Raw genomic sequence first — 26,685 nt, forward strand, 5'->3', positions numbered from 1 at the left:
ATCAATTAGCTGCCTCCTACACACCCCACACTGGGGTTCGAGCCTAATACCCAACTGAGCCCTGACTGAGAATTGAACTGATGACCTCTAGGTTCATGGGTCAATGCTCAACCACTGAGCCACACGTGCTGGGTGAGTTTTGCTCTTAAATTTACATCTTCCATTCATTTTGAGTTAAATTTTTGTATATGGTGAAGTAAAGGGAGAGGGAAAATTAACCTTTTGAATGAGGCATTTCACAACTATAATTCCAACTAAAATTATAGCTAATATTCACTTAAGGGCCCATCAGATTTATTTTTTAATTAAAAAAAATAATTTCACTAACCTAGTTTCAAAACTATAATTCTTCTACTTGAAAGCAACTGCAGTGGCCAATTAGGCCAAAACCTATTAGCTTTGGAAATGACAAATTGTTAGCCAAACACATTGTACTTTTTTCTGGTCCAATCAGGCAACAATCATTAGTGGTTGTTTAAACTATTAAGTGACAACGCCGAAACCGGTTTGGCTCAGTGGATAGAGCATTGGCCTGTGGACTGAAAGGTTCCGGTCAAGGGCATGTACCTTGGTTCAGGCACATCCCCAGTGGGGGAGGGATGTGTGTGTGAGCAGGAGGCAGCTGATAGATGTTTCTAACTCTCTCTCCCTTCCTTTCTACCAATTTAGGTCAATTTGGGGAGAACTATCATCTTTTTTTAAAAAAAATCTTTATTGTTGATATTACATAGATTTTTCCTTTTCTCCCATTAACCTCTTTTAGCCCGCTCTCCTCCCCCTCCCTCAGGCCCTCACCAATGTCTGTGTCCTCGGGTTATGCATATATGCACACAAGTTCACCCATCCTCCCCTGCCTTTCCTCTGAGGTTTTACAGTCTGTTCATGCTTCTATGTCTCTGGGTCTGTTTTTGAGAACTATCATCTTAACAAAGAGCGTTCAATCTGTGAACATGGTATTTTTATTTACCTAGATTTTCTTTGATTACCCTCAGCTGTATTTTGTAATTTTCCGTATACAGGCCTTGCATTACTTTCATTATATTTATCACATTTTCTGATGCTCTTGTGAATGAAGTCTTTCTAATTTGATTTTTAGGTGGTTCATTGGTGTCCTATATAAATATACTGATTTCTGTATGTAGATCTGGTATCTTATGACTTTGCTAGACTTAATTATTTTAAAACCCCCATTTCTTCATGTGTAAAATGGGGATAGCTAATTGGGGTTAGCAAGGTTTTTGTGTGGAATAATATAGATAAAATCTCATCAGAAGTCTAGAAATGAAGCTCTTCCTCAAAAAAACAATCCAACCACCTAAAGAGTGCTTTCTCTCTCTGGAGCATACCAGTTTCTTCCCTCCTATTCCTTCCCCCAGGCGAGTTTTCTTTCCCCTTCATACTCTTAACTCCTAGGGCCCTTCTTTTGCCTCTCTAACTTTTCTCCTGAGTCCACACAGCCCAGCTGGCTCACTTCTACCTCTGTGACTTTCTAATTAAACTTTTGCTTGAATTTGAAAAAAAAAAAAAAAGAAAGAAAAAGAAATTCAACCACCTAAAATGAGAGGCTACATTAAAAAAAAAATTTGACTATAATGGCCTTGGTATAGACACAGGAAACAGTCACCAATAGTATCATATCTGAATTTGCATAATTAAGAGGCTTTGCTGCATTTTCGTTAATATAGTGAGCAGACAATTGTTTATATTTTCGACCATTTGCATGTATTGTTTTCATAATTAGAAGAAAACAACAGGTGTTATTTCTTAAAAAGTAAAAAATAGTAATCCAAAAGAAAAAAAAAGGGAGGGGCATTTGCGGTAGAGAGCACGTTTAAAGGTATGGAACTAATAAATAATGAGGAATAAAGAAATAAAATGGAGTCACTATTGTCAAGCTGCTAAATTATTAAAACCAAGCAGGCTGAAGAATGAGGAAATGACTCTATTCTTGCCTTACTTGGCTTGGGGACTTAAAAACTTTCCAGTTGAGTGTCAATGCCTAGATGTACATTATTTTCACAGATAACCATCTGAACAACTCAGGAGAAAACGTTGCATTATCCAGACCACTAGACACTTGGAAGATTACCATCTCGGACCAACCGATCAGCAAAGAGTGCAGGACTGATTCTCCTCTAATATGTTCCTTTCTTACTCAAAGACCTCTCAGCTTTCCTTGCTCCTTTGGAACACCCTGGACATTAACTATTAGCTGTGTTTTCAGTTTGCACACCCTACTTCCCTTGAGTACATCTTTGTCCTTTGTTTCTGTCCAAAAGCCTCCTAACCGGGGTTGTCTGATTTAAAAAAAAACGAGGCTCTGGGTTCAAATAGGTGCACGTGCTGAAGAGGTGCGATGCAATGTGGCGCTGCTGAGAGAAAGGGGTCCTGGAAGCAAGGACACACGAAGCCCTGTTCCATGGTGCGACCCGGAAGGACCTCCAGCCTTGCTACCCCTCCCGGCCATCGCGGATAGACCCGGCGACCTGCCTGAGCCTTCCGCAGAAGGATAAGCGGCGCCCTACATCCTCCGACGCCCGCTCAGGGAGAAGGCGGCAGCGCCCACCAGGGCGTCCACTGTACTGGACCGGAAACCAGACCTAGAGCGTCACTGGGGTGGGCGGTGACCGAGAAGGCGGAACTGGGAGCCGCAGCTGGGGGCGGGGCTTCCCGGCTCCTCCGCTTCTTATTGGCTCTTACCGCTGTTAGTCTCGGCCTCCTTTCCGCCCCCACCTTTTCCGCGCTGGCCTTCAGCTAAATGACGGGCGGGGCGGGGCGGGGCCGGGCCAGGGGCGACTTCCGGTAGGGGAAGAGTTGCAGCCTAGGAGCGGCTGCCGAGAGGTGGAGGAGGAAGAGGGAAGCGCCGGGCGGCGGCTGCAGTAGGTGCTTGGCTGTAAGGTTGTCTGGGGCGGCGGCGGCTCTCTCCCCGGCGGACGATGGACAGCCAGGGCAGGAAAGTGGTGGTGTGCGACAACGGCACCGGGGTAAGCTCCGGGCGGGGAGGCCGCGGTGGCCCCGGGTCCGGGTGGGGCGCACGGGCCCTAAGGCGCGCGGGGTTGCACCCCTGGGCCCTGGAGCCGCCCGGGCCGAGGGGCGCGGGGCAGCCCTTCCCACCTCCGTGGGTGTAGGGAGCGAGGGCCCTGGTCACCCAGAGCTCACCACCCAGCACCCCCTCACCCATCCGGGCCGGGGCGGCGGGCGAGGCCGGCTCTTCGCGGGGACCCACGCCTGCTGCCCTGCGGGGGCCGGTCCGCGCCCCGAGCCGGGCAGTTTGGCTAAAGGCTCGGAGGGGGTGAAAGCCTAGGTTTGTGGGCTCGGGAAAGGCTTCGATGCCCCGGGTCGCCGGTGTGTGAAAAGGGGAAAGAGACCCAGAGGCCTTCCTTTTCCTGTGTAGGTACCGAATGGGAGGCAGGAAACGGGTTTAGAGAGAGAGAGAGAAAAAAAAAAAAAAAAAAAAAAAAAGGAAGTACTGTCAGTGCAAGCCTCAGCCCTGCAGCCGTTTTGAGATTTTTTGTGTGTTTCTTTTTGAGGGAAGTAGGGGCCACATCGGAGTGCATAATTTACTTTTTGTTCTGCATGCCGGGGATTTTGCCCTCGGTGGCTCCGCTGAGACCAGCATGCTCCATTGATTGGTCCTGGGACAGCCAGCACCCCTCCAGCAGTCCCAGTGTTAGTGCCGCTGACCTTAGGGGGAAGTTCATCAGTTTTGGCACCTCCCTCTCCCCGATTTTCATTTTTTTAAAAATCTTCACCCGGGGATATGTTTTTGTTTTTATTATTATTATTATTATTATTATTATTGATTTCAGAGAGAGAGGAAGGGAGAGGGAGAGAGAAACATGGATGTGAGAGAAAGAAGACCATCATGGGTTGCCTCCCACTCGCACCCCCTGGGGATCAAACCCGAAACTTGGGTATTGTTGTGCCCTGACCGGACTCCAACAGAGACCCTTCGGGGCACGGACGCTCCAACCAATGAGCCACACTGGCCAAGACCCCCCCCCCCCCCCCCCCGTTTTTGTCCTTAGATACAGATTACAGATAATGTGAGGGGGTGAAAGCCTAGGTTTGTGGGCTCGGGAAAGGCTTCGATGTCCTGTATCTAAGGACAAAACCGGGGGGGGGGGGGGTGTCTTGATACTAAAATGCAAATAATTGTAAAAAACTGATTAAGAAATTGTTTGAGAGCTGTTTCTTTCCTACGCACCCCCCCCCCCCTCCCCTTTAAAATTGTATTTTTGGGCAGCCAAGTCAGCAAATTAGAAGACAGAAATGCTACTTACTTTGGATGAGTTCCATAGTGATAACTTTCTCCTACATTACAGTGATGTCTAACCATTTTGGAGTTGCATACTTTGGGACTTTTCTCCCCCTTCTTCCATAAATGTGACATAGGAATTAAAAAAGATTTTACTTGAACTTAAACCATTTTGACAGCTGGATTGTTGAGGAGGGGAAAGGACCTAATATTCACTGCCGTAATACTTCCCCTGATGGAATTTGTTACAGACTTTTAGAAGTAATAATTATACTAGCTTTATCTGAACTTAGTTTAAAATGGTCTTGAGTAATAAGGGTGTTATCATACAATGGGACATCATACAAAATGAAATAACTTTAAAAAAAAAAAAAAGAGGCAGATCTACTGCTATTGAAGTTGTCTAATATTTATTGTTAAGTTAAAAAGGGATCCCATTTATGCAAGTGTTCTTTATTAAAAATATACGTTCACAGATGTGTGTGTATATGAAAGTTTTGGAGGGATACATAAATGTTCATTGTGAGACTAGGTAAAACGGAGTGAGAGAAGATGAGGACTTCATAACTCTAATTATTGGGAAAATGTTCTTTGTGTTTTTAACAAGACATGTACTGTTAAATTATCTTTAAACAAAAGAAACTATAAACATTTGTTACTTTTATAGTTAAAACTCAGTTAAAGGTACTTTTTAAAAGATATTAGTCTCAAGTTGACCTCTAAATAAATTTAAAGCTCTAAAAATTGAATTTAAAACATTTTGTTTGGTGAATATGCCAGATAATTCTCTTTAGAAATATGAGCCAGTTAATGGACTCCTCTTTTTTTTTTTTTTTTTTTTTTTTTTTTTTAATTTTTAGAAAGAGTGGAAGGAAGTGGGAGAGACACAGAGAGAGAAACATTGGTTATAGAGACATATTGCTTCCCACACGCCCTGACCAGGGCTGGGGGGGATGGAGCTTGCAACTGAGGTATGGGCTCTTGACCCGAATCGAACCTGGGACCCTTCAATCCGCAGGCCAGTGCTCTGTTTGCTGAGCCAAATCTGCTAGGGCTGGATTCCTCTTTTTTTGGGGGGGTGGGGGAGGGTGGTAAAGGGGGAAGAGAGGTGATTCCTCTTTTTTGAAGGCTAATGAACCCTATATTTGTAATGAGTTTTGTGATATTCAGTTAGAATAGGGACGTTAACTGTAAGCTCATTAAAGAAAAATTTGTTTTTAATTGCTGAGAGAGACCATCAGGGTTTAAACCTGCAACCTGGGTATGTGCCCTGACCGGGAATTGAACCTGCACCTTTTGGTGCATGGGACAACACTCCAAGGAGCTACACCGCCCAGGGCCATGAGCTCATTTTTATGTTACTATTTCATTAGTTTAGCTATGTGAGGAAGCTGATTGTATATTACTGATTAGTCTTATTCTAATTAATAATTTAAGTTTCTTGTTCTTTAAGACAAAAGATCAGTTACTATTACTTATATAGGAAAAAGTGTAGCTGGTTCAAGTAAGAATATATTTGGTGTTACATTTATATTTTTAAACTTTATTCAGATTTTCTATAGATATAATCAACTTTCAAATGAAGAAACAGTTCTGATATGTCCCAGGTTCAATTCCAGTCAGATATAAATGCCTGGGTTGTGGGCTCGATCCCAGTAGGGGGCGCGCAGGAAGCAGCTGATCGATGATTCTCTCTCATCATTGATGTTTCTAACTTCCTCTCTGAAATTAATAAAAATATATTTTAGAAAATAATAATAAATAAAAATTTAGAAAAATAGGAACCACTTAGATTTTATATTCTTTTTTACAGTTATCTTGATTTTATTTAGTTAGCTGAAGGTATAATGATTCCTTTACAATTATATATTAAACAAGATATTAAAATTTAATTTCTAAAAACTTGTGGAAATAGTTCTTACCCTAAAGCAACTTGCCTCTTACACGTTTTAGGTTTTAAAGTTTTAATTATAGGCAATTTGAGAAGTTGATGATTTTTTTTTTTAACTCCTCTGGCAGGCCCTAAGTTGAATGCTCACAGATCACATGCTAGCCCCCAACCAGTTTCTCATTAGGGCAGCCTGGAGGAGGAAAACTCGCCCAGTTCCAGTCATTTATTTGCTTCATCCTCATAACTGTTCAAACCTACCACCTAAAATAGAGCCACTGAAAGTGGCCAAATAGGTGGAAATCTGGATATCGGCTTAGGTTTAGATGCTTGTCAAGAGTTCCTCCCAGGCCTCTGCTGTTGTGTATTCTGTTGTCAGATGGGTGATTTCATCAGCAGTGAGTTAGCTCACCACCCACAATGAAGACAGGTGCCTGGTAGTTTTTAGGGTCTAGTGATACAAAGTAGCTAAAAATGCTAGGATAATTATATTTTCACAGATTCCTGCACGTTGAAAGGAAAATAATTAGAAGAAATATTTTAATATTGCTAATTGCTCTTTCTCTGTGATGGGATGCTGGTCGCTGTCTGTGGGGCGATCAGGCTCCCACCCGCCTCCCTCAGTGCCTGGGAGCCAGGCTGCAGCCTGCCCTCTGCCGCCACCACTGGTTGCTGTCTGCGGGGAGTTCCATGGGGCGACCAGGCAGCTCGCATCTACCTTGCCCTGGCTTCGCCTGCTCACCCGCTCCACCATCCTGCTGTGCTGTGGTCCTGCGTGTTGGGCCCATCAGGGCCAGCAGCGCCTCCACGGCCACCTGCTGCCAGTGCCACATCGAGATGCCCGCCATGTTCCGTGCCACCCCCTGGTGATCAGTGCACATCGTAGTGAGCAGTCGAACTCCCGGTTGAGGGGACAATTTGCATATTAGGCTTTTATTATATAGGATTTATAATTCCCATTTGTATTTGCATATGGCCTGCTCTAGCTGGCTTATGTTAATTTATTTTGCTGAATTCAGGAGTGTTTGGAAATAGAAATAAATAAAAAACAAGTTTGTTTTTCCCTGGCTGATGTGGTTCAGTAGTTAGTGTGTCTGCCTGCACACTGAAGGGTCAAGGCCACTGTACTGGAGTTGCAGTTTCCACCCCTGGTCCCCCATCAGTGCAGGAGGCAGCCAAGTGTGTGTGTCTCCCTTTCCCTCCCTCCCTCCCTCCCTCCCTCTCTCTTCCTTCCACTTGCTAAAAATCAATGGAAAAAATAGCCTCAGGTCAGGATTAACATAAAAAGAAGAAAAAAACAACAACAACAACACCTCACAACACAAAAGATTTGGTTTTACCCTGTAAAATGCTTGGGAATAAATAGAATGACTATTTTGGTTGTGTGAGATTAGGATAAACACTATGAAATTAAAGTAATATACCAGTACTATCAGATAAAATAATAAAGAAAAATATAATAAATCCAAGTGAAGCTTTATAAATCTGTTGGTTTTTTGAGAGAAAAGATGCTTTTAGAGCAAATGTACAGGAAGTTTTTTTTCATCTTTGCTTGAAAGAACATTATAGTGTGAGATGTTCTTACCATTTGATGACTCAGTGGGAAGTAAAGGAGCCAGTTTAAACCACAGTGCTATGAAAAGGAAACTATATATGGTAAAAAGCTATTTCTTAAACACAGACTTATTGCACACAATTAGAGAACTAAGTCTCCAAGTCTTAAAATGATTGGAGTGGGGGAGGAATTTCAAGGTTTAAATGATGCTAAACGAGTAGCTAAGGAAAGAATATTTTCTTTTCATTTCATCACATCATGGTTTAGATTTAGATTTTTTTAAATAGTCTTTTTTTTTTTTCAAGAAAAGAAATGCTGGATTGTCTGTTAGTTTCTATTTTCGAGGAATATAGTTATTGTAATAGTATTTGTGTTATTATAGCTATCTGTGCTTTCACATTTGAAATAGTGCAGACATTGCCATTTTGACCAAATTATCTTATACCCTGTAGGAATGCTAACACTAGATTACTATGGCAACAAATGCTTGTAATAAACTACTTAAGCAGAGTAATTTCATTAACAAGTGAGTGATAGCTGTAATTTGAATTAAAAGCCACATTTTCCTTTTTTGTGAAGCACAGGAATAGCAGGTTTACAATTGTTTTTCTAGTTCAGGTCCGGGGAGGGTTCTCAGTTTTTGTCTTCTTACCTCAGGCACTTGGGAAATACTTTGTCCCTTGAAATATATGCAAACAGGAGTTTTAAGATATTAACTACCCATCTGAATAGTTATAATCAGAAAACATTTAGTGATGTGATTATTTATAGAGTTGCCTCATTGCATGATTCTGAAAATGAGGCCTGACCATAGTGAGAGGAGAAGCATATCAACCCTCCCAGCCTCCTAGGACTTGACTTAAGCCCCATCCAAAGCTCTTCCACCTTCACCTTCTATTATGATTTCACACTTCAGTCATTTGTTTACATTTAAAATGCTGAAAATGGCCCTCCCAGACTTAGCGATTCTTTTTTTAATTGATTCATTTTATAGTTTTCCTTAATACTTTGAGGTAAATGTAAGAACTTATTTACTTTCTATATTTGGACTACATATATAAATTATGACTAATACTTATATTAGGCTGGTGATCACAATAAATTTTATTTATGTAGAAATTTCAGTATGGCCAAGATAATAGTAACAGATTCTCTACCCTCCCATATCATTTCAGTTTTCACATCAAGTGAACTGGATTTTTTTATTTTTATTTATTTTTTTATATATTTTATTGATTTTTTAACAGAGAGAAAGGGAGAGAAATAGAGAGCTAGAAACGTCGATGAGAGAGAGTCATCGATCAGCTGCCTCTTGCACACCCCCTACTGGGGATATGCCTGCAACCAAGGTACATGCCCTTGACCGGAATCGAACCCGGGACCCTTCAGTCTCCAAGCCGACGCTCTATCCATTGAGCCAAACCGGTTTTGGCTGAACTGGATTTTGACTTAGTTCTGATCAGGGCAGAGCCCAGCCTGGCCCTGGCAGGGACAAGGAGTCCCTCATCTCCTCCTTCTGAAGGCAGTGCGACAAGGAGCTGTGCTCCCCCCCGGGAACAGGAGGCAGCGCTGCCACCTGCCAACGAAGCAGATTAAACAAAGCCCCAAGTCCGCTCCCCTCTAGCTCAACTCATCTTATAGCCTGTTCCTCACATAAATTGCACCTGGCCTGCACACTTTCCCAGAGTTCCTCCACACACCCCAGAGGCCCAGGTTTTAGAGTGGGGAGGACAGAACACAGGAGAGGTTTCCTGAACGTGCCCACAGTTAGGCCCTGGAGGGAAGAGAATCCCTGCACTAGTGGGTACCAGGGTTCCAGAGCTCTCCTCTCCATCAGGACCACACCGCACCACGAAGCAGCGGTGACGGTCTGTCTAACCCCAGAGTCCTGCTTGGCTGAGAGGCATGACTTGTATTTCTGTGAGGCCAAGAGGTTGTAGCTAAAGCTGAAACATTTCTCAGCAGCCTCCCTGCTAACTTTCCCTTTATCCCTGAAGTTTTAAATGGCATTTTTCTTGCAATGTCTGCTCTTAAAAATAAGACTAAAACAGACTATATTATTGGTATAAGAATTTAAAGACCCTTGGTTCTACTTTCAGTTTTGCTGTAGTTGTTAAGTCTGCTAGTATATCAGTTCCTTATGCATAAAATGGAAGTAAAGTCAATAAGGATATGCCCTTATTGGAGAAGTATACTATCTGAATATGAAATTGTTACCTGATATTACTAAATACATTTATTTAAATATAAAACTGTTAACAGCCCAAAATGCCTAATAAGTTTATTTTAAAATGATGCTAGTCCAGACTCCATTTGATTTTCCCCATTTTGGAAAATGAGTTGCTTAAGTGAATTGCCAGAGATGAATGTAAGCGTGCTTTAGAATTAAAACTTTAGCTCTGTTGTTCATGTTCTAATATTTCTCTTTTAAAAATAGTTGTTGTTGCCCTGGCTGGGTGGCTTGGTTGGTTAGAGCAATGTCCTGACACACCAAGGCTGTGGATTAGGGCTCATAGAAGAATCCACCAATGAATGCTTATTTATATGGGTGGGACAACAAATCAACCAATGAATGCATAAATGGGTGGAACAACAAATTAATGTTTCTCTCCCTCGCTGTCTCTAAAATCAATAAGTAAGTTTAAAAAAAAAAAAGTAGTTGTTCACTGAATTTGCCCATTTCCCCCAATATTACTTTTTTTTCAAAATTTAATTTTTAGAGGAAAGGAGAGAAAGATCGAAGAGCAAAACATCAATCCGCTACTTCCTGCTTGCCCCCCATGGGGGATCCTGCCACCATGCCATCCTGGCAAATGGCCTGATGGAATTGGACCGGCAGTCTTTCAGTACATGGAATGATGCCTAACCACCTGAGGCACACTGGCCAAGGGTCCAATACTTCTTGTGTGACCACTGTGTGTCAGGAACTCTTTGAGGCATCAGGATCCAACATGCTGCTCAGCTGAGCTCCCTGCTTTCCTGAGGCTTTCTCTGTAGCGAGGGACTTAGGCACTAAGTAATCAGTTTACCGGAAAATAAACATGAACTCCAGTAGTAGTCAATGCCATAAAGGAAATAAAACGAGATATGATAGATTGGATGGCCAGTTTAGATAATTTGAAAGTATCCAAAGTTTAAAATATTGTATAAATGCAAAGTGGTATTTTTCAGAGATATATTTTTTTAATGTGTTGATTGATTTTTAGAGAGAGGAAGGTAGAGGGAGAGAGAGAGAAACATCAGTCGGCTGCCTCCTGAGCCCCCTTGTACTGGGATTTGAGCATGTGTCCTCATCGGAAAAGGTATCTGCGTCTTCCTGGTGCATGGGACGACATCAGCCAACCGAGCCACACCAGCCTGGCTCAGATACTGTTTTTAAATGGCTATGGTAAATACTCGACTAACCCACTTTTACTGTTCTCTTCCAGTTTGTGAAGTGCGGATATGCAGGCTCTAACTTTCCAGAACACATCTTCCCAGCTTTGGTTGGAAGACCTATTATCAGATCAACCACCAAAGTGGGAAACATTGAAATCAAGGTAATATTTTATTTATTGTTAAATGAGGTTCAAACCTATGAGATGTTCTTTGAATTAAGTAGTTTTAAAATATGATGCCATGAAAAGCAAAGGGGGAGGGCAGAATTTCTTATATTTTTAATTTATATCAACACCCGAAGAAAGGCACAAAATCTGAAATTAATTTTATCTTCCTGTAAGTATGGCTTGATGCCATTACTCTCTGAATGGAGTAAAACATTTAAGATTTTTACATGAGTGTGAGTTATAGTTTTTAAAAGAAAGTCTGGCATTTTTATGTTTTTCAGTTCCATATATTTGTCATTATATGTTAGTGTTTCTTTGGGACCTTAGACTTTTCCTTTCATCTAATCATGGCCTGATCCCCCTACATTTTTATATAGTTGGTCAGGAAAACACAGGATGTAAATCTTATTGTTTCCCTTTTTCGCTAATGTAATAACTGGTTTCCATGATGTGCAGGAGGAAGCGTACAAGTCTTTATGTGGTCTTGCATTATTACCTTACCAGAAAGAGAAAAGAGGGAAGGTTATCATTTCCTACTCACTGTGCCTGACACTAGAGACTCAGCATTAAGGATGGTGGGTTTTTCTCCCATATTAAAGGGATTGGAAATCAAATGGGAGTTGGGATATTTTAGAAGAAAAAAGAAACAGATCAACCAAAAGGACTGTTGTCACCAATTGACTTAAATTCTTCAGGTGGCCTAGGGGTCAGGTTATACAAAATGCAGTAGAATTTAGGGGCTCTCTCACTGAATAATTTGTGAACAAGCTAGCATTGTTGATCTTATCTGGACAGTCTTTGGCAAGACTTCAGTGAACTATTAAGATTATGAGTCACTTGAAACATGAGAGGGTGAGCTTCTTTGGGACATTTGTTTGAACTTTCTAGTAAGGTGGAAATAGGCAGTAGAGATTTGCTACTTGGTAGCTCTCTGCTCTTGGGATTAGAGTTGAATTGGCAATGAATAAAAATATAAACTGATGTTTAGGTTCTTTGTTAATTTCTTAAAGACTTAAAATAGTGAATTATGCTGGCCTCTTGTTATTTTAGGGATAATCAAATGGGACACTTGGTGAGTGTTTTCATTGTAGGGACTTTTCTTTTGGGACATTTATGGGATTCCTTACTCTCTTTTTTGTGAATTTTTGTTCTGATTGAATTCGATCTTCAGTAGACTTTGATTTAACATTTAATAACAGTGAGAAGGATAAAATTTTAAATGGAGTAGAAAGTCTTTTTATTTGTTATCAGGTTTGTAAAGAATTTTTTAATGTACATTATGGTATTAACATTTTTAAGGTATTAAGGTATATCACATATTGCCATTTTTATTCTTTACCATAAGCATGAATGATTACATATCTTTTAACTCCCATTTTCTAGCTTTTTAAGGCCAAATAATAGAAATTAAACTAGTCAGTATATCAATGAGATTTTTTTACTAAGGAATTCCCAATAGCATTGCTTGTATGGTTTGTCATTCTGTGTTCTGTTGGCTCAGTTCTGTTCAATCTGCTTAGTCTTTTAAGTCTTTCAAGTTAAATTGTTCTTCCAGTAAAAGACAGACAACTGTAAGATTTAACTTGACTGTTGGAGCTTGGAAAAACAACTCTAACCTTATCCTCTGCTTACCCAGCTACACCTTTCCTGTTATCATTTATTTTCCTTAATTAAGGTTCTTAAATTCAGTAATGAATTTAAAGAAACTTGACTTTTTAGAATTCCTCTGTCTAGTGTATTGACTTAGACTTTTTGTGTCTTGTTAGCTAGAATGTGGTGGTAGACTTAAAAAAATACTGGGAAATTTAAATTGTTTAATGAGTTAATTTTCATTCAGAAGTAATAACTTTCCATGTTAATTTGGCCCTAATTATTAACTCCGTAAAATAAAGTAGTACTGCATCTGACCTCAACCTAATTGTTCTCTATTGCTTGTATGTTTTAAAAATTTCAGTGAGGATTTTATTTAGGCCTTTTCTGACTCTTACTTCTACCTTCTCTCTCTTCACCTTTCTTGACCTGTTGAAGTAGAATAACAAAAAGATGGTAAGTGAGGTTATACACATGCTCTCTGTTTGTTTTCCACTTTTGCTTGGTGGGACAGTAGTTATTGTTTTGTGTCCCTTTAGTATTGGGGAGGGGGGTAGTTCCATATTTTAAGTACTTTGATCCTATACTTTCCTGATTGCATACAATGGACCAAACCAGAACTGATTTAGTAACATAGTTTTGAATTGTTTTCTTGTGTTTCTTATAGATGAATGTTATAATTTAAATGGAATGAGGTGTGCATAATATTAGAAACCAAGTAGTTTTTATAGGATATGTGTGATCCAAAATATTGGGGTGAAGTTGTTACATTCGGATAAATTCACTATATTGATCAACGTCAAATTGAACATTGCCCGTCATACGTAGCTTGTATATGTATTTTCACCCAGTACAGTATCATGTGTTTTTAATAAACAGTTAAAATTTTAATATGCAAATGAAATATAGATAGTTAAGAGTAGGGAAATTCCTATACTACCCTTATTGATGAGCAGATTTTATAACATTATCAGAGGAAAAACAAGTACACGGTGAGTCTTATTAGACTTTTCCATGAACACCAGGTTTCTCCCTAAGTAAATGTGGCACCTTTTTCTTTTGAACTGGAAGCTTCTGGGTACATCCCAGACAATTTACTTCTTCATTGTGTTTTTTTCTGGATAGTCTAAATGCTTCTGTAGTAGGTTATTTTCAAATTTGTTTTTTATTATTTGTAAGCAGCTTTGAGAAAGATGAATGATAGGCATTTCTAGTGATATATATTTTAACTAGTAAGAATAACTTTGTGGAGTTTTCTTTTGATTAAGCAAAAACATTTAAAAGTGGAAATTCTTATATTTATCCTAAATAAAAGATCATGCCTTTTCTTAATATCCTAAGGAAATTTGAGCCTATTTGTAGAGAACAGTGCAGACTTAATTTCACAAATGTTTTTTAAGGAAATTCCTTCTAGGAACTAAATTGTGGTTTTTAAAGTGTTTTTGCTCTATTTTTCAATTTGAGGTGATGTTGTTCAAATGATTCTTGGCAAATATAACCTATACTGCTTGCTTTTCGTAATATATAAATACTTTTTAAATAGCATCTCAGAACAGTTTCTATAATTTTTATTCTTTCAGTTAATAGGTGATGGTTTAGGCTTGAGGTCCATTGATGAGGTGGGTGGTAAAAATCTGAGGCCTGATCTGATCACTTTATAACTTGGTTCTGAGGTATGAGGGCAAGCTTCATAAAACTCTTAGTATTTTTGGTTTTTGGAAGGAGAAATGTTCTAAGGAAAATTTACATGTTTAGGATTTGGATAAATTTAGGTTACTTGAGCTACTCAAATTTTAAACTAACCTAATAAGTTAAAACTTGTTTTCTTCCATTTTACATGTTGTCTTTGTTCAGAGGGATGGTAAGATACTTGATGCCAGACATTTATTTCAGTTAGTCTTTTAGAGTATGTATTTCCTAGACATAGATACAGGAGGCTTTTATTTTTAGTTGGCATTGGGTCTGATTTACTTAAGCTATTTTTGCATGGAATGAAAATTAATATTCTGGTAAAATTTGTTGGAATGTATTGTGAATGTATATTGATTTATGCAAATTACCTAATTATCTAGTGTATTACCTTGTACAACACAAAGATATATTCTAAAGGAAAGAAAGTAACAAAATTGTGTATTAAATTATATTAGTTAATGGCCAAAAGTAATATAAGCACTTACAGGTATAAATATCTTCCTTAACATTTTATTAAGAAGTTTTAAAATATATAGCAAAGTTGAAAAAAATTTATGGTAAAATCCATAGACCCCCATCACTTAGATCCTGACATTAACATTTGCTATGGTGATATATCATATATGTAGCCATCTATCCATTCATCAGTCTGTCTTGTTTTTTTTTTTTATGTATTTCAAAGTATCAGTATACTTCATCCTAAATAATTCAACATGCCCATGTAATTAAGTAGAGTTCACAAATACAGGGTTTTAGTGTTGCATTTTCCTATCAGATGATGCTAAATAGATAATATTGAAGTAATTTGAATATTAAGTTGTGTTAAATGAACTTTATAAAATACTAGTTGGAACACATAAGTTTGCGAGAAATTTCTAGGATCTGCTTTAACGCTCCCCTCTCTTTTTGTTGTTGCTTCAGTGGATTTTGCAGAAATCTTTTATTTTTTTAATGAAAGGTTTCTGCAAAATCATGGTTTTACCTCTGATCTTTAAAAAAATTATTACTTTTAAACGTTTTAATCTTATATACACAAGTTTTCCTCCAAAAATGTATACATACTTTGAATAATCATAAAGGCAGTGTTTATTATTCTTAAAAAAAAAAACACAAAACAGCAATTGAGCTATCAGCTATTAAGTATATATATACATTTTGGGGGGATACCCTGTATATTTAAACCTCTGTTTTAAGACTTTAATTTTGCTGTTTCTTTTATTTTCCCCATGTTTTAAACTTAACGTATTGTAATGAATAGTTGCTATGTCTGGTGCTAGTTTTTAAAAAAATTCATCAGTACATGTAGAAATTAGGATTATTTAATATCTTGATTAGCTGATTTCTAAAATAAGTTTAAGTTCTAGCTTTTTGATACATATAAAATTTGGCTTTTCAAATATGGGCCATCTTAAATATGCTCTCATTGGAGATGAGACTTGTGAGTATTCTGCTTCCTGTGTCATAATTTTCCAATCTTACACTTTAAGATAAAAAACGTTGCTCATGGGATAATTAAAAAAACTGTTTCCCTGTGTCTTATTTTTTTTGTATCTCTACAAATATTCATTTCTCTTGATGAGCCACATATAGAAACTTAATTCAAATTCAGACATGTAGGTAGAAGTTTGTAAAATTTACAAGTTATATGGTGCATATATGCTTTATTGTAGTGTAAAAAGAATCATTTCTTGCTTTCATTATTCTTTATAATACCTGTCATTTTGATATTTAGTACAAAGGAATGTGCTGCATGCGCTGAGCATTTTTTCTGCCAGTTTCTTTCCCCCTGATGTGCTATTTCACGTATCACAGGCCTTATTTTTTGAATATTTGAGCAAAAGAAACAGATGAAAGCTCATACAAAACCCTCCATATGAAAATGTGGGGTTTATTTGTGCTAATGCCCTTCTTTTGGAAACATATGTATTAAAGGTAAGGTCATTTAATTGATTTAAACCACATTGTATATAAAAATATATTAAAGTTGGTAAGACATTGTTCTTGAAATAAAAGATTTTTAACTTTTGGAATGAAATACTTGATCTGAATGTGCCAGAAAGATTAAAATTATTCCCAAATTGAACCAAAATATGAGAATATAATTTTCTGAAGATATTTTATGCAAAATTTGATTGGTCTTAAGCTTTAATATTGTAATTTTTAGGACCTTATGGTTGGTGATGAGGCAAGTGAATTACGCTCCATGTTAGAAGTTAACTACCCAATGGAAAATGGCATAGTGCGAAACTGGGATGACATGAAACACCTGTGGGACTATACATTTGGACCAGAGAAGCTTAACATAGATACCAGAAACTGTAAAATCTTACTCACAGAACCTCCTATGAACCCAACCAAAAATAGAGAGAAGATTGTAGAGGTAAGTGTATAGATAAAATGTATAATGTATATGTTTCTGAGTTGTTGTTTTTTTTTTCTTTCTAAAAATGTTCTTTTATCCTACCATTGTTGGTAAAGGTAAAAATAATTGTTGTTTCCCCCCCAGATCCTGTTTACTGAGCACCTAACTCTATGCTAGTCTTTATTTCTAAGTAGGCTATAATGGTAAATGAAACAAAATTTTGCCGCCATGGAGCTTCATTTTATTTTATTTTTTAATATATTTTATTGATTTTTACAGAGTGGAAGAGAGAGGGATAGAGAGTTAGAAACATCGATGAGAGAGAATCATCGATCAGCTGCCTCTTGCACACCCCCTGCTGGGGATGTGCCCGCAACCAAGGTACATGCCATTGACTGGAATCGAACCTGGGACCTTTCAGTCCACAAGCCGACGCTCTATCCACTGAGCAAAACCAGTTTTGGCGGAGCTTCCATTTTAGAAGGGCAAAACACACACACACACACACACACACACACACACACACACACGCCTGTGATTTAATTGAATGGTTTGTTAGGAGATAATAGATGCTAAAGGGGAAAAAGAGCAAGTTAAGGGAGAGGGGTAATGGGGGGAGGTTGCATTTGTACCTAGGGTGTGGTAGTGGCCCTGTGTGAGAAGGTGATGTTTAAACAAAGACACAGTAAGAGAGTTGGCCAGGATATATGGGGAAGAGCATTTCAGTCAGGCAAAGGGAGGAGCCAGAGTAAAGCTCTTAGAATGAGTGTAAGCCTAACATATTAAAGGGCCAGCCAAGAAGCTAGTGTGCAAGAGTAACAGGAGAGTAGGTCAAAGAAGTAACGGGGCCAGATCACTAGGATGTTGTAGGCTCTTTTTTTATTTTTTTATTTGTTTTTATTGATTTCAGAGAGGAAGGGAGAGGGAGCGAGAGCTAGAAACATCAATGATGAGAAAGAATCATTGATAAACTGCCTCCTGTGTGCCCTCCTACTGGAGATGGAGCCTGCAACCTGGGCATGTGCCCGTGACTGGAATCAAACCCGGGACTCTTCGGTCCGCAGGCCAATGCTCTATCTACTGAGCCAAACCGGTTAGGGCGACCTTGTAGGCTCTTACTGGAAATTAGCCTTTTACTTCAAGTAAAATGAAGGGCTATTAAAGAGAAGGGACATGTTCAGATTTAGGTTTTTGTAGTTGTTGTGTTGAGTAGATTATAAGGAGGCAAGGATGGAAGAGAGACCTGTTTGGAGACTTTTTCAGCTATCTTTGCATACGATAATCATTATTAGGATTGGGATAATAGCAGTGGAAGTAATAAGAAGTGGCCAGATTGTGGATCTACAGTATTTTGAATTTTCTGATGTATTAAATATGGATAAGAAAGGGGATTATGCCAAAGGTTTTGACTTGAACAACTGGAAGGATGGGTTAGGATTGGGGGTCGGGGTAGAGATAGATCAGGAGTTTCATTTTGGACATATTAGATTCTCATGAGACATCTAAGCAAAAGTGTCAAATAGATTGTTGTATAAAATAAGATCAGGTTCAAGAGAAAAGTGTGAAGCTGAGGGTTTAAACTTAGGAGTCATCAGGACATAATATGGCTCACCAACAAAGTGAGAGTGGACAGTAGTCCACAGGCTAAGGACCTGGGAGACAGGAGGAACAATTGAAATGAGATTGAAATGAGCTAAGCAGTTACAGAGAGTAAGAATTCTACATTCTTAGTTAGGTAAGTATCTTCTCAAGGTTGTCTTTCATTTTGTTATATATGAAGTAGAAACTTTTAATAACAGTATTTTAGTAGCTTTCAGTTACTACTTAATGTAAATATTTTGTATTCTGTCTATTTAGATGTTGATGGAAAATTTGGAAGGGTTTGGAGATTGTTTTTAGATAATATTTTTTAAGTCTAGATTAAAACTCAGTTTTTGTATTAAAGTGTTTTAAAAATATGAGATCATGGTTTGAGGTACAGAATCCATATCATTCCTTATAGTTCATAGGTTTTAATTCTTTTTTTCTCCTAGCTACACCTAAAACTGTGAAAGATGGGTTTTATTGTATTAATTCATATTTTAATTTTATTTTATACTTTAAAATTATTTACAACCACTAATATTTTGTGATGGATAAGAGGTCATTTATAATTGCTATTTATTTTAAGCAACATAAACCTATTTAGGAAAGCAACATGATGTCTGAATGAAAAACAAATTTTCTTTAAGATAAAAAGTTAGGGAGATGACATTATACCTGGATCCCTTTTACTGTTTAAGGTTTTTTATACATATATATATATATATATATATATATATATATACACACACACACACACACACACACACACACACACACACACACACGAGGCCCAGTGCACGGCGTTCGTGTACTGTGAAGGGGGTGGGAATTCAGCCCGGTCTGCACCCTCTCAGTCCAGGACCCCTCGGGGAATGTCCACCTGCGCAGAGCCTCTCCAGCGACTGCCCCTGAGCTCCCCAGCCGTGAGCCCAGCTTCTGGCTGAGTGGTGCTCCCTCTGTGGGAGCGCACTGACCACCAGGGGACAGCTCCTGCACTGAGCTTCTGCCCCCTAGTGGTCAGTGTGCATTATAGCTACCAGTCATTCTACCATTCAGTCTATTTGCATATTAGGGTTTTATTATATAGGATATGTGTGCAAAAATGCAATGAGTTGGTTTCACAGTGCTCTAAGGTCTCACCTTACTCTAATATCTTTTTATTTTTACTTGAGAGTGCAAGTTTGGCTACAAGTAATAATGCCCTACTTTAATCTCATTCAAAATGTTGGTTTTAATACTACAAGTGCTTTTTAATGGCCTTATAAGTAAAAACAAGTTCTGACAGACTTTCAGGTTGATAAATGCAAGCACTATTCCATTTTTAGCCCTGTGGAGGGGGATTAAAGGATGATGGAATAGAGTGCTAGTTAGAATATCTAATTGCTAACTGATAAGGATGCAGTTTGGAGTTGTAAAATTTAAATGCTTGTAATTGTGATTGTGGTCAGTTGTAAAATTTCTAAATATCTAGATATTCAGAGTGGTAGTCAGCCCCTACTAGTTAAGGAATGCTCAATATAGAAGACAGAAAAAGTCCTGCCGACATTGTTCTTAGCTAACCTGGACCACGGGGAATGAGCACGGTTTGGACTAGAGAGACACGAGGAAACTCCTCCCGCCAGTGTAGTTCAGCTGAGTGCAGCCACAGCCTTAGCTCAGGTAGGGAGTGTGGGCAGTTCTGTATCTGCCAAAATTTAGGAATTGCTGCATTATTTTTTGCCTTCCTATTCTGATAGTTTATATATATATATATATTTGAAGTCAAATATATATATTTGATTGATTTCATAGAGGGAGAGGGAGAGACATAGAAACCTCAGTGATAAGAATCATTGATCAAAATACAAATCATTGATTAGCTGCCTCCAACATGGGATCGAGCTCCAAACCCAGTTAGGGTATTGCCCTTGTGAGGAAATTGAACAGTGACCACCTAATTCATAGGTTGATGCTCAACCACTGAGTCATACCAGATGGGCCCTGTTCTACTATTTTACTACCACTTTTTTTCTTTTAAACTGCTGGAGGTAGTTTGTCTTTGAATTAAAAAAATATTTTCCTTATAGGACATCAATTAAGAAAGGCTTGCTCAAATGTAGAATGTTTTCTTTTACTCTGATTAGCCATTAATGAAAACATTCCGAAACCTTTGCTTTGTAGCACTTATGAAATGCTTGGGGACTCAGGAAATATCCAAAAACCTATCCCTAAAATTGGAGCTCTCAGAGCAGAATTTAATCAAGGTGAAGAGTGCTGAAGGAAATGGAGGACTCTTAGGTCTCTTGATTCTATTTTGGCCAAAAACATAGTTAGAATATGTAACTTCTAAATACCAATATTTTTTTTTCTTTCCTTTGAATTTTCAGGTAATGTTTGAAACTTACCAGTTTTCTGGTGTGTATGTAGCCATCCAAGCCGTTCTGACTTTGTATGCTCAAGGTAGGTGAAGCTTAACTTTTAGAATAATCAATTCAGCAGATATTTATTATGTTTTGTGTCAAAGGAATTTGATTTTTCAATAAGTTGTAAATCCCAGGAAAGCACAGCATTTATATGTATTATTTAGTTATTTAAAATATTATTTAAATATTTTCACAGCTTTTAAAAATTGTCAAATAAAATACATTTTATTTTCCTAAGTAAAAAAAGATTTCTGTTTTTAAAAAAGTACTATGTTCCCTTTTTAGGTTACTTTGAAGTAAAAAGTTTTTATGCAGTGGAAAATGAATATGAAATTTGGCTTCAGAATTGGTAGTTGGGAAAAAAGGAAAAAAAGCAGATCGAAAAAGATTAGTATGGCCCAGCTGGCATGGCTCAGTGGTTGAGTGTGACCTATGAACCAGGAGGTCATGGGTTAGATTCCAAGTCAGGGCACATGCCCAGGTTGCGGGCTCGATCCCCAGTGTGGGGCGTGTAGGACGTAACCTATCAATGATATTTTCTCATCATTGATGTTTTTAACTTTCTATCTCTCTCCCTTCTTCTCTGAAATATATATATATATATATATATATATATATATATATATATATATTAAAGTAAATAAATAAATAAAGATTAGTACAAAAGCATGCTTATCCGATACATAATAAATACAAAGAAGGTAGACATTTGGGAGTATTTGCCTAACTTTTGAGGTATAGATTTAATGGAGGGGGCTACTATGTTTTCTTGGAATGCCATTAGTACCTGCCTCCCTATCTCTTGGGAATAAAATATTAGTCATGTTAGAAAGAGTTCTTTATATTCTAATGGTCTCACTGAGGATTGTAGGGCTGCCAGATAGGTGCCACCGAGTCTGTTAGGTACTTGAAATATATAAAATTCTAGTCTATCTGGGGAAAAAGACATAAAAACAGATAATTTTGATTCAGCACACCAGAGAAGGTTTCTGAAGGAGGTGACACCTGAGCTAACTAAGTCTCAAGCCCTAGTACCTAAGCAGCCGTGTGTATGATCTGGTACATAGAAAACACACTTTAATATCAAGGTGAGCCACCTGACTCTACATGTGGATTAGTAAAAATCACCATGTAAAAATTGCATATTGGTTTTTTTAAAGCTGTCTTTATTACTACATGTAGATACTTAGAAAATTAGAAATAGAAACATTGATTTGTTATTCCACTTATTTATGCATTCATTGGTTGATTCTTATATATGCCCTGACCAGGAATCAAACCTGCAACCTTGGTGTATCGGGACGATTCTCTCACCAACTTAGCTATCCGGCCAGGGCCCATGGAAGGTTTTTTTGAATAAGAGAGGTGGTGACATGGTGATTTAGGGAGGTATGTTTGACCTCATGTACAGACAGGAGTGAAGGGAGTAAGTGGAATTAGAGAATTTGGGCTAGATATTAGAGTGGTCAGGGAAGGTATAAACAAACAGGTAGGTACTGCGTTGAGCCTTAAAAGACCCCATCAAAATTGAAGTAGAGAAAATATATAATCCAATGACAAAAGGGTCACTGAAAATGGGTCAGATGTGTACAGGGAAAGAAAAACCAGTATGCAAGCTGGTGGGAGTGGTGGGAAACCATGTGAGGTGGTACGGAGAGGCCTGTTTGGAAAATAAATGTAAATACCTGCTGTAATTAATATTACTGGTAGTATTATTGATGTTGTGGATGCCTTTCTATTTTTTGAAATGGAAAGTTTTTCTTAGGAGAATGCAACATTAAAAGGCTGTATATGATTTTCATGAAGCTTAGAATATCAATCAAGGAAAAACAAATTATTTTGTTAGCTTCAAAAGAAGGTGGTTTGAATAAATGTATTCAGAGACAAATCATTACAATTAGATACTATAGTGCATGCAAGTTTATATTGATAAGAAACGGAGCGAGCTGAGAGCTATTAGGGAATGGGAAAATAATAAAGGAATGCTTAAGCACGTTATAGATAATGCACATTCTGGTTAAAACGTTTTTTTAAATAATTAAAAAATGATTTTTGTGTTGTTTGTTTTGTTTTGTTTTTGTTCCCCCAAATTAACACTGGTACAAAAGGCAAAACACTAACTTTTGCAGCCATTTATATTTTTAAATAGCACAAATGAGAAACAAGGCAGCTTTTTTGCTGTTCTTTTATTATAAGATTTAATTGACATTGTCTTGCTGGTTTCTGGTGAATAATTGAGGTTATCCTTTAGCTAACCTAGATTACTTGTTCTCAAATTCTAGCTATCTAATATCAAGGGGAATTTCCCTGAAACAGCACAGTTTTGAATAAAATATATGGCAAAAATAATAATATAGAATTAGATTGTTTCAACAGGTTCACTATCCTCTTGTGTAGTGTTTACCTTTTACAGTGGTTTTCACAAAAGTTATTTGATATATTTTAGAAAATTTTACTTCAGGGAAATTCGGAGATGAAGATGAAGTTGGAAAGAAAAAGAAGGAATTGCACTGAGTGTTAAGAACATGTGTTTCAGGATTGGTTTTTCCCCATTTCTTGGGGTAACACATGATTAGACTAAAATTCTCAGAAGTAGTATGTAAGAGAATACCAACTTTAGTGTCTGTAATTAGGAACACACTTTAAAATAAATGATAAAGAAATGCTGGCTGCTAGACCATTATGATTAGTGAAGTTTCTAGTTTGGCTTCTATACTAATAGTTGAAATTTTCTGGTTTTGATTTTTCTGATTTGGCTTTACTCTACTTAAAACCTTATGTTTCTTACACAGGCTTATTGACTGGAGTAGTGGTGGACTCTGGAGATGGTGTAACTCACATTTGCCCAGTTTATGAAGGCTTTTCTCTCCCTCACCTTACCAGAAGACTGGATATTGCTGGGAGGGATATTACCAGATATCTTATTAAGGTAAGCAAAAGACAAAGTCCTAGAAGTTGGATTTGTAGGTTGACTTAACACAAAAGTTGAATGAATCATCTTAGGATTCTAGCAAATTTTCTGCATCACTAGTAAAATGGCCCAGTTGCTTCATTCATATAAAAATCCATATGAGATTTATAGACGAGATCTCTGCTATACTAATGAGAATGTGTTATTTCATTATATTATTATGTTTGCTATTCCTGAGGAAAGGATAGAGAGGTATTTAAAAGATAGAAGATACCATAAAACTACCTTGAACAACTTAGGCAGCCTTTTCTGCCATAAAGCCTTATTTTGAACAGATATATATCAAAGCTATAATGCTGCTTAGGTTGACTGTTCTTGTCCTTCCCCATAAAACATATCGATAGCAAAGTAATATTTGATTAAAAATAGGGTCCAAATGTGCCCGACTTTAATATATAGTAATTTTCATGGAACATATCCAATTTTCAGTGTTGGGTATTTTAAAGTTTACTTCTTACTGTAATTAGTTATAATTTTCTTTAAACCATTGCTGGAGAAAGTATATGAGGCCACTGTTTGGAGGCATGAGTATTTTTTTAATGTTTAAAAAAATTGGTTAGAGAATTGTCTGTACCAGAATTCTGTAGTTACATCTCCTCTGGGTCAGTGGCTTTCAACCAGGGATGATGCTGCCCTACAGAGACATTTTGTAATGCCTGGAGACATGTTTTGGATGTTATAACTGCAGGAATGCTATTAAACATCCTGTAATGAACAGAGCATCCTACAATGAACAGTCCTCACAACAAAAATCATAGTGTCCATAATGTGTATGGTGATGTCTGTACAATAAATTGGGTTGCATTGAATCTTCATCTTGACATTGAGTTTCTTTAGTCTCAAATTAGAATAATAATGAGGTTAGGTTAATGAGAGTTATAATATACTCATTCTAGGCCAAAGTTCTGTCTTAGGGTAACCACCAAAGGAATTTCCAAGGATGTTACACAAAGATTAGGGGATTTGTTTTTTAGAGATTTTATATGAAAAGTTCAGTTGTGTTTATATGCATATTATGTTTTTATTGGGGATTTTTTTCCTATTAGCAGGTTGAGTCTCCCCCCCCCCCCCATTTGTTTAATATGCTATTGTCCATCTGTTGTGTCAGACATTATGGTATTGATTGAGTAAATTGCTGATAATATGAATTTGTGACTTAAATAATACTTATTTACTAATACTTAATGTTTACAAAAACTATCTAAACATTAGTATTCAAGCAGTACTCTTTCTTAAAACTAGCTTGTTTTACCTGTTACTCATGAACTTTTGATTCTGTTACTCTGAAGCTTCTCTGCAAAACTGAAATAAATTCTTCTAAGGTAAAGTAATGTCCCTGTTTCTGAAATACTCAGTAAGAGCTAAGGATCCACTGCCTATTGCATTTGTTGTTTATGTGACATACTTAGTGAGCAATTACAGCTTTTACAGAGTTGAACTCATTCAGATTAATTGTGAATTTACTGCCATTTTTTTTTTGTATGTGTGTGTGTCAGCTGCTTCTGTTGCGAGGATACGCCTTCAACCATTCTGCTGATTTTGAAACAGTTCGAATGATTAAAGAAAAACTGTGTTATGTGGGGTATAATATTGAGCAAGAGCAGAAATTGGCCTTAGAAACCACAGTATTAGTTGAATCTTACACAGTAAGTATTTCCCGTGTTTTAAAATGAATAACAATGTTTATTGCTGTGTGCTTAAGGTGGCTTTTTTGGAATGCAGTTTCTTAATGAGATGTTGAAAACAAATGTGAACTTGAAATTATAACAAAGAGACTTAGGACTTGGTTATAGTTTATATGAGGGGATTTTCTCCGACCTGTTTTTTATTTTTTTATTTTTGTTAATCCTCACATGAGGGTATTTTTTTCATTGATTTTTAAACAGAGCAGAAGGGATGGGGAGAGAGAGTCTCATAGATTGGTTGCCTCCTGCACATGCCCTGACCAGGGCTGCAGATTGAGCTTGCAACTGATGTATGTGCCTTTGACCAGAATCAAACCCGGGATCCTTTAGTCCTGGGGATGATGCTCCAACCACTTAGCCAAACGGACTAGGACCAGACATGAATTTTTAATGTATTGCTATCTTAAGTCTATCATATGCATCTGGGTATCAAATGCTTCCAGATCTCATCTTTAATCTAATTATTATTAAAATGAAGTACAATAATAGGCAGTAAAAGCAAGTGTTCTTAAACATTTGATTCATGTAAGCTCTGTATGTCCCAAATATATAGTCATTTTAAAAATAATTACACATTTTTATGAGTTATATTGTCTTATTTTTAAAGATGCAGATACAAATGGTAACCTAATATTGTGTGATCTGCCCCAGATTTGCCTTGGGGATTCTTTCCTGAAGCTTTCTTGATAGTTCCTCTAGATTTATAATTTTATCTACCTGCCTTGTTTGGAAGAAAGTGGCATGAGACAAAGGATGAGGGAACCAAGACTGTAGGGCAGGTTTTATTAATTTCCTCCTTTCTCAAAGAATCTGGGGCAGGTTACAAAATATGTACAACAGAAAAGAAACAGCAAACTGATAAGTGAGGAGGGATCTGGGTGAACAAATAAAGGATAGAGTAAGATTTGATGCAAAGAAATGGGAACTACACCGTCCTAACAGCTCCTGGGGGTAGGCAGTTCCTAGAGTAGGTGGCTCCGATGTGCCAGTAGCTAGTGTCCAGGGAAGTCACACCGTCAGAGAGGCTAGAAATGTGAGGTGCAGGGATTTTACTAAAAACAGTTTGCCTTGTGTCCTCTTTCCAGGTATCTTGGAAAGATGTGGTTTTTAATTTCACCTGTTTTTTTTTTTTTTTTTTTTTTTCTAAGGGTAA

General features: G+C 37.7%; 1 protein-coding gene across 1 annotated transcript in view; it reads left to right on the forward strand.

The window, feature by feature from the left end:
* Positions 1 to 2,772: 2,772 nt before the first annotated feature.
* The window catches only part of ACTR2 (actin related protein 2), a 34,965-nt gene continuing 11,052 nt past the window's right edge, over positions 2,773 to 26,685 (forward strand). Inside the window, exons 1-6 of the mRNA XM_084901121.1 lie at positions 2,773 to 2,984; positions 11,130 to 11,240; positions 16,693 to 16,908; positions 20,841 to 20,913; positions 23,669 to 23,805; positions 25,344 to 25,493. Of these exons, the coding sequence (XP_084757247.1) occupies positions 2,937 to 2,984; positions 11,130 to 11,240; positions 16,693 to 16,908; positions 20,841 to 20,913; positions 23,669 to 23,805; positions 25,344 to 25,493 (735 nt within the window). The 5' untranslated portion in view covers positions 2,773 to 2,936. The remainder of the gene's footprint in view (positions 2,985 to 11,129; positions 11,241 to 16,692; positions 16,909 to 20,840; positions 20,914 to 23,668; positions 23,806 to 25,343; positions 25,494 to 26,685) is intronic.

This window comes from Pipistrellus hanaki (assembly GCF_964339955.1).
Source record: "Pipistrellus hanaki genome assembly, chromosome: 12".
Taxonomy (NCBI): Eukaryota; Metazoa; Chordata; class Mammalia; order Chiroptera; family Vespertilionidae; genus Pipistrellus; species Pipistrellus hanaki.